Genomic DNA, 8,861 nt, shown 5'->3' on the forward strand with positions numbered 1-8,861 from the left:
GGGCACCAGCCACGTGGTGCGCGCACATGACGTGGCACCGGCCACCATGCGAGCGCGCACCGGGAGCACCACGTGGCAGGTCTTGAAGGGATTTGGGTGAACCTTTTGGGATCATGAAAGTGTGGATGACCGTTCTAGAGGCCAGCACCCAACTTTCACTAGCACTGCGCGCAAAAGTTTAGCCTAGGTAACCGTGCCAGAATCCTAGTAGCATATAGGAATCCTGGGTATCTGTGTAAATAGAAAACAATTCCCCCCCCCCCCCCGACGAGATTAGTCACAATTGATAACAGGAAAAGTTCATTCAATTGCGGTAAAAAAAAGTTGAGCAGCCGAAAAATCTTGTAGTTCTTCCGAAAAAAAGGCGAGTAAATTTATGGGTGGGGATGGGGAGAATGAACAGTTCCAAGGTCAGTAGACAACATGACGAAAATCTTAATTGAGAATATAATAACGACGATCCCCTTCGGAAAAGGAAGATACCATTCGTCTTCTCACCCATTAATACCTATATTAATACCTATCCATATACTGCGGGAAAAAATACGGATCATAAAGATATTGGATGCTTTAGGAGTCAATCTTGTGATGGATTAGGAAATAAATTGAGATATAGAGGGAGAGAGAGAGAGAGAGAGAGAGGAAAGGGAAAGACGGATTGAAAATCTACGACGCATCCTGAGAAAACCGTCAAGTCAGCGGGGTTTTCGATCAAAAGACTCTTTTGAAATGAGGAGAGGGGACAAAGATGAAGAGATGTGCCAAAAGGGGTTACGGTATTTTTGGGATTCTTATTTTTTGGAAAAGTAGGCGTCGGAGTACAAAGAGGGAATCAGGGAAATCAAAAAAAATTTCGATTCTAGGTTCGGAAAGTAATAGTCGGGAATTCAAACTTTGGAAATTTGGATTCCAGAATTTCAGAAAAAATTTAGGAAAATCGAAAAAAGGAGACCTTGTCAAAGTGAATATGCGTTAAAAGACAGAATTCGAGAAAAATGACGAATTTAGAAAATTCAATTTTTCCGAAATTATCAGGAAATATGAGGTTAGCTGAAATTCGGTGAAATTTGCGTAAAAACGATTCAGAATGCGTTAGCAAGTTTAGAACTAGTCAGAAAAATGGAAAAGGAATATTCGAGAAATTAGGAATTACCGTAATTCCCTAATAGAAGCCCGCCCAAATCGTCAGCTTTGAGCTCAATTATCTAGGTTTCTTCAAAAAATATCGAAAATTTGTTAACAGATGAATTATTTATCGTAATATCCCCGATGTTTTATCAATTGACAAATTTTTGATATCGATCACAGGAATCGAGATAATTAAACTCAAAGTTAGCGGTCTGGGTAAGCTTCTATTAAAGAAAATGCGGTATTTTAAAATTTGAAAAATAAATTAAAAAGAGTCAAAAATCGAAAAGTCTGAAGAATACGAAATTTCAAAAAGCGCCTTAAAAACTTTTCAGACTGGGACGGTCGAAAAAAAAGGGCTCGACTGGGAAGCTTTCAAAGTTAAGAATTGTAGACTCGAGCTGTTGATTACGGTAGAATCTAGCTACGAGGTTTGATATACTGGTTACGGTAGTTTTAGAAATAAAAGTTACAGTAATCCTCAAACAAAACGATCAGGGCCTCAGTAATAGAAAAAAATCACAAAATAAAAAAGAAAAAAAGTTCGACATAAAAAAAATTCGTCGGTGTAGGTCGCTTTTCATCAATCTATTCTGTTCTTCTTGCCTTTTCTTCTTCATCATCTTCTTGATCGTTTTCTTCTTCTTCTTCAAATTCAATATGTCTCGGGAAGGGGAACTTCTCGAAAAAAGGGCAATTTCAAGAGTGTGGTACGGTACGGGAGATTTCTCTCGAACGGAAAATGTGACCATGAAGTGAAATATTAAAGAGATAAGAACACAGGAACAACATACACAGATACAACAGGACAATATTAGTATGGGACAGGGACACTCTGGCATCTCATGGATCCTAGGATCCAGCAAGATCTCAACTACTGACACAGAAGACAATCCGCAAAAATGAGTGGGATGCTGGTCGCTCCGAAAACGGGGTGACCGGGTTAGCGGGTCCCGGGACGGATGCCCTTCTTCTTCTTCAATTTCGTTTTTTCTCTCTCGCCTCAGCAGAAGAGATGACCTACCTCGCATGTCGTCGTCCGAACGCAAGTGACCCTTTCCGATGCTTCGGGGTGGTCAGTAGAGACCCCTGCAGTCTCTCTATTCCCTCCTTCCCGAACTATCCCTGCGTCTCCCCGACCTCCCACCTCAGAATAACACACGAGGAGGATTCATCCATTCTATCTCTCTTACTCTCTAACTTCTAACCCGAAGATCCTCGGAAAAAAAAGCGAAATTCTTCGGGAACGACTCCCGAAGCCTTCGAGAGGAGTTACTTTTCGGGAATAATAAATAAAGAGAGAGGATAAGAGAAAAAACCCGACCGATCACTAATCAACCAGATGCTTCCTTATCCCTTTTTTTGTATCCCTTAGCTAAATGGTCAACGTCTTATTCATCTTGCAAAAGAGATATGGATAGAGTATGTAGCTGTTGGGGTACTGTAGTCGTATCTAGCAATTCGGCTCGCAGGACAGGGTACTGTACTTATAACGAGAGGCAGAATGTTTCAAAAATGAAACCTTTCAAGAGATTACGGTAGAGAATTTTCTAGTTAGCTTTTTATTTTTCAGATTTTCAGATTTTATTTCATTCTCCGAGATTCTGCGAATCATAAGGGCAAAAACATTTTAAGCTCATTTTTTAGGATTTTGGCTAGGATCATACATTTTTCCCCGAAAATTATACAATTTCAGTTTTTTTGAACTCGTTTTACATTTGTGATTTTTCAGAATTTCAGATATCCAGATGTTTTTTCTTCTCAGAGATTCACTGTTTTGGAACATTTTCCAAAAATTTCAGCTAGGAAAAAATTCCAGAGTTTCAAAAATATTCTAAATTTATTTGATTTTTTAATCTTGTTTTTATATTCTTTTCTGTCTGTCTGTCCCGATGTCCACACTCTAACCTTCACCTCTTGCGCCGAAAGCCTAAAAACCACAATTTTCAAATAACAGTGGCGGTGGGTAGGTAATGTCCAAAGTGCCAATTCATTTTCCCATTTGACATATGCAGATGGTCCGCGTTGGAAATTCAAAAGAGAGGAAGACTACGGTAGAAACCACGGCGCCAAAACACCTGCATCTTCTCTTTTGTTTTCCGATGTTTCTTTTTCGGAAAGAATATTCGGGAAACGATCCATCGAAGGATTCACGTGATCATGATTCATGGATCATTCTTGTTGTGAAATGTAGCTTAAATGATGTCACGTTCCCCGCGGCGGATCCAGAAAAGTGGGCGGAGTCTCTAGCTTATTTGAAACTTCAGATAATCCATGAAGAAGACCTTGGTGCCATGCTCGGATAAACAATCTCTTCAGAATTCTTCTTCTTTCCTGTATAGTCAAATTCTCGAAAATCTCGTCTCCTCCGGAAAAGTGACCTTCACGAGAACAGATATATTGTAACGATTTGCGTCTCTTCCTCTTCTTCTTTTTCTTTCCATCTCCTTTCAAAATCTCAGCGGATCTGCTCCTTCTACTACTTCTTCCTTTCGGGATGTTTTGTTTGCCAAATCGATCAGATTTTTTAGATCCATCTCGGGAGAAAGGAAAGATTTGATCCTTGAAGAAAAGAGATGGGATTTGGTTGAGGACAGGGAGGTGCCAAATTGATGGATAAGGGGGGGGGTCTAATTTTGGATTGGTATTCTGATCATTGGAACGATACAAAAACAATGTATTACGGCTAGAAGGAAATTATGAAAACGCTCTCTATTGATATCCGGAATTTCGTAAAGCTTGAATCACAGGGGAAGTATTTCAGATAAAAAATAGAATGCAACTTTTTTGCAAATTGAAAAAAAACATATTGAAAATTTGTTTTACATATTTAACTGAACATCCGGACTTTCAGACACACAGACTTTACTGATAGCATCGAATTTCCTGTAATTTCAAACGAAACATTCATCTTCAGAGTGTAGTTTTAATATTTCTAGAGTTTAAAAAAATATTTCAAAAACTACAAAAACAAGGAAAATGACAAATTGGGAAGTGCTTCTTGATTTCAAAAAAAAAAAGGTTTTTATCCCAAATATTATGTACAATACCGGACCAAACGATATCATATTCTGACTTTTCCAGTTTTGTAAAAAAAAATAAAAATCTTTCTTGTAAAAATCCATTGAAAGGAGACGAATTGGTTACAAATGGTATGCCTGTAATAGAAGGGTTCCTGGTTTCAAACTTTAAGAAAGATTTTCTCCTTTTCCTGTAAAAGATATCAAAAAGTAATCAACTGACAAAATTTTAATCATACTAACACAAGTATTTTACCAGTTGATCACATTTTGATATTTCTTACAAGGTCCGAGAAAATTTGGCTCAAAGTCAACTGTTGAAAAAACTGAATTTGAAAGAGAAGTTATTTATTCATCAAATGTCAATGCACAATTTGAATCAATTTTCCGAAATTCCATTTCACTGTCACTCCATTCGAAATTCTGCATTTTGTACCCAATTGGATTCCTCTTTTGTTCTTCCACTACATAAACGAACAATTTTCGAATCGCTTCCATTCGATCCAACTTTTCAAAACCTCCCATCTCAGCCAGTTCTTTCATATAATCCCATTGCTCCTCAACCAAAACATGAAAATCTTGAGGACTCTTTGCAGTCTTCAGTCGGTTTTCTTCGAAATTTTGAATGTCATCTGGCAATTTTCCTTTCCTGGAAACCAACGAGAGTGCATATTTGGCTTGAACCTCGATTAACGGAAAAGTGACAGCTAGATGAAGTAGACCAATAAAAAAAAGGTCTTAGGATAATCCACGTGGCAAATGTGTTGGTACAGAGGAGAAACGATTTGAGAATTGTGTTTGAGTTGGATCAGAGAGGGGTTTAGGAAGGGAAACTGAAAAATGATAGTTTTTTAGAATTTCCAGTTTCTAGGCCAACCTTGTACTTATAACCAGTGCACACTATAATCACATCAGCAGTGATATTCTCGCCCTCATCTGTGATTATATTTTCAGGATAGATGCTTTTCACATGAGTCGGAATTTGACGAACTGTTCCGGGAAGGACAACAGGGAACACCGCATGAGTGCCGATTAGAGTCACCTGGAAATTAAGTTCCGTATTGACTCTCTCGGTTCCTATGAGAGTTATTAAAAATCTGCCAACTAATAAAATATTGTGATAAATATTTTATCATTTGACACATTTTTGAAATCTCTCATAGGAACCGAGATAATGAAGCTCAAAACTGCACGTATACAGTAGATTTCTATTACATCAAATACTGCAAGTGTGATTTACTAGGTAACTTTTAAAAATATTTCAAAGAGTTCTATGGATTTGGGTTGACAGTCAGTGTGCGACTATCAGAGATATTAGGATGGTTCAAGAATAAATTCTTGATATTTACAGTAATATTTTCACTCTATCCCAATCCAAAAAATACTCACTTGCCTAGCAGTCATTGCCACTTGCAAAGTGATATCAATTCCCGAAGGACCTGCTCCCACAATCACAACCTTCTTTCCTTCGAAATGTTCAGCTCTTCTGTAGTCGTGACTATGCAACATTTCTCCTTCGAATTCTGCATTTTCAAACGGATTGAACGGCTCAAAAAAGTGGCCATTACAAACAAAAACGACGTCGTAATAATGTACGAATTCAGATTCTGCGGAGTACGTGGAAGTAGTGACCTAGAAAATTATTTGAAAATGTCTAGAAGCCACCTAGGAGACACTACCTTCCATTTCTCTCCTTCTCTTGTGACATTGATTACTTTTGTATTGAAGAATATCAAAATTTCTTTGGAGTAGTTTTCTAAATACTCTAAAACATTCTCGTGAGGTAGAAAAGATGGAAGACCATCTGGATACGGAACATTCTCAAATTCCAGACATTGTTTTGGAAGATTGGTTCTGAAAGACACATAATTATAGCTTCACGGTTTGAAAGGTCCAGCGGAAAACTGCGGACAAATTCGAACATTGAGAATCAAATTCGAACATTGGGCATCCTAACAAATAAACTATTTTAAACTCACTTCAAATTTTTATACATACTGGAATGGCATCCAATCTCTTCTGAATAAACCCATGTTCCTCCAACTTTATCTGTTTGCTCGAATATTTCCACCTGAACATTTTTATTTAGGGTTACTGTATTTGATTTTTTTTTGAAAATTCAAATTACTTGATGTCCATCCTTAATTGCATGTTTTGCAGTCACCAATCCAGCGGCACCAGCTCCAATAATGCAGATTTTCGAGGGCATTTCAGGGGAAAATTATCTCAAAAATTAGAGTAGAAAACAATGAAATGTAGGTAACAAGGTTTTATATGATTTGTTAGTTTACAATTTGTGGATAGCTACAGTAGTTTGAAAATATGCGCCTTTAAAGAGAGTCTACTCTCAACTGCGCCTTCCATCTGTCGCGGAAGCGGTGAAAGAGAAATCGGGCAATCGGTAGACCAACTATAAAGGCGCAAATTTCAAAAACTGCTAAGGCTACAAAAAATTAAAACTACGAAATTGTATGAAATTTTATCAGTGCTGTAAAATTTGAACAAATATTTGAAGATCTAGCTTTGTTTCCAGAGGAAGTTATTTGGACACCTAAAATTGACAGAAAATCACAAAAGTTAGCTCATTGAACTAAATGGCGTACAAATTTCGTCCGGACAAAGTCAAGGTGATTCTTCTAGGCCATGGTCTTAAAGTTTAAGCGGCAAAGAGACTGTAAAATTTCAAGCGTTTTATGAGTCGTTACCGGCAATGTCCTTTTTGACACGTTACTCTAATGGAGTGAACACAAATCAAATGACCTTTTCGATTTCTCTATTTCTCTAACTCTTTTTTCGGTTTGTACTCTCTCGACCGGAAAGAACGGCAAGCAATTGTTATGAAATGACAGAAATGTGAAGAATGTTCAAAACAATTTATTCAACAAAAAATTAAAGTTCAAAATTTGACAATTTTAAAATCGGTCTTATCCTCGTTCAACTCAAAGTTCACCATCTTGTAGCCAATCACATTTTTCTTCCTTTCAATCATTATATAGCAATAAATTTTTCGAATAGTTTCCATGAAATTCCATTCCTCGAAACCGCCCATCGCAGCCAATTCCTTCATATAATCCCATTGGTCCTCAACCATTATATGAAACGCTGCTGGATTTTCCAGAGTTTTCAGACGGCGTTCTTCAAAATTCTGAATGTCACCTGGCAATTTTCCTTTCCCGGAAACCAAAGATAGCGCATATTTGGCCTGGACTTCAAATAGAGGAAATGTGATGGTTCCAAGCGGGAGACCTACAGTTTTTGGCGGTTCAAATAATGGATAAGTATGGTCTTACCAATAAAAAATAACGATTTGGGAAAATCCACGTGGCAAAGGTGCTGATAGAGTGGAGATACCATTAGGTCGTTGTGTTTGAGTTGGATTAGAGATGAGTCGAGGAAAGGGAACTGCAAAATATATGTAGAGTAAACACCCAAACTTACAACTTTGAGTCAATTCATCTCCGTTCCTTTGAAAGGTATTACAAAGTGATCAACTTATGTATAAAATACTTATGATATTATAATAAGAAATCTGTCAGTAGACCACTTTTTGATAACTTTTACAGAAAATTAGATATGTGGTCTCAAAGTTGACGGTTTGGGAGGAGAAATCATTAGAGTGTTTAGGTATGTGAAATGTGCATTTTGATCTGGTGATTCATCTTTTCATAACTTTCACTAGGTAATTTCCAGAGATTTCGATTCAAAAAAGCTCACCTTGAAAACATAACCAGTGCACACAATGATAATATCAGCTGCGATATTTTCGCCCTCATCTGTGATGACACCAAGACCATAGACACTTTTCACATGGCTTGCAATTTGAAGAACGGTTTTTGGAAGCACCGGATACGTCGCTTTTTTACTGATCAGAGTGACCTGAAAATCTTTTTCAAATTTCTTTGGAACTTTGTATCTTCTTTTAAAATTGATTACAGGTTTTTGATTTGGATTGTGAGGTTTCCAAATTTTTCAATTTGCAAAATTTCATGAGCTCTAATTTTTCAAGTTCAACTCAAATAATACTCACATGAGTTCTATGGATTTGGGTTGACAGTCAGTGTGCGATTATCAGAGATATTAGGATGGTTCAAGAATAAATTCTTGATATTTACAGTAATATTTTCACTCTATCCCAATCCAAAAAATACTCACATGCCTAGCAGTCAATGCGACTTGCAAAGTGATATCAATTCCCGAAGGACCTGCTCCCACAATCACAACCTTCTTTCCTTCGAAATGTTCAGCTCTTCTGTAGTCGTGACTATGCAACATTTCTCCTACAAATCCAGAATCCTTATATGGATTCAGAGGTTCAAAAAAATGACCATTGCACGCAAAAACGACATCGTAGAAATGAACGGACAAGTTGGAGTTTGTGGATGTGGTGACCTGAAAGAATTTGAATTTAATAGAGTTTTGCTAAACCATGCAGCTTCATACTTGCGGACGGGCCCTGTCATAGTTTCTTTTAAGATTAATATTTTTGACTAACTGAATTAGATATGATAGAACTCGACGAGCACTACAAAATGATATTATTTGGGACACTGTATCATGTTTTTGAACCAGGCCCGGCCCGCATTTGCAGCTTTTTGGCTTGTAACTTTGTTCACAAATATGATACAGTGTCTTAAATACTATCATTTTGTAGTGCTCGTAGAGTTCTACCATATCTAATTTAGTTGGTCAAAAATATCAATCCTAAAAGAAACT

The 8,861-nt window shown here is 37.3% G+C and overlaps 2 protein-coding genes across 2 annotated transcripts in view; both read right to left on the minus strand.

Moving 5' to 3' along the window:
- Positions 1-4,855: 4,855 nt before the first annotated feature.
- Positions 4,856-6,357, minus strand: CBG21931 (the record flags this gene model as incomplete). The annotated part of the gene is made up of 6 exons (XM_045236948.1): positions 4,856-4,981; positions 5,026-5,190; positions 5,538-5,780; positions 5,828-6,002; positions 6,128-6,219; positions 6,277-6,357. The coding sequence occupies 6 exons, from the start codon at positions 6,355-6,357 to the stop codon at positions 4,856-4,858; spliced, it is 882 nt and encodes a 293-aa protein (XP_045097429.1).
- A 687-nt stretch (positions 6,358-7,044) lies between these two features.
- The window catches only part of CBG21932, a gene marked incomplete at both ends in the record, with an annotated part of 4,213 nt that continues 2,396 nt past the window's right edge, over positions 7,045-8,861 (minus strand). Inside the window, 4 exons of the mRNA XM_002629848.2 lie at positions 7,045-7,394; positions 7,439-7,550; positions 7,863-8,024; positions 8,301-8,537. Coding sequence (XP_002629894.2) covers positions 7,045-7,394; positions 7,439-7,550; positions 7,863-8,024; positions 8,301-8,537 — 861 coding nt within the window. The remainder of the gene's footprint in view (positions 7,395-7,438; positions 7,551-7,862; positions 8,025-8,300; positions 8,538-8,861) is intronic.

The sequence above is a fragment of the Caenorhabditis briggsae genome (assembly GCF_000004555.2).
Source record: "Caenorhabditis briggsae complete genome, chrI, whole genome shotgun sequence".
NCBI lineage: Eukaryota > Metazoa > Nematoda > Chromadorea > Rhabditida > Rhabditidae > Caenorhabditis > Caenorhabditis briggsae.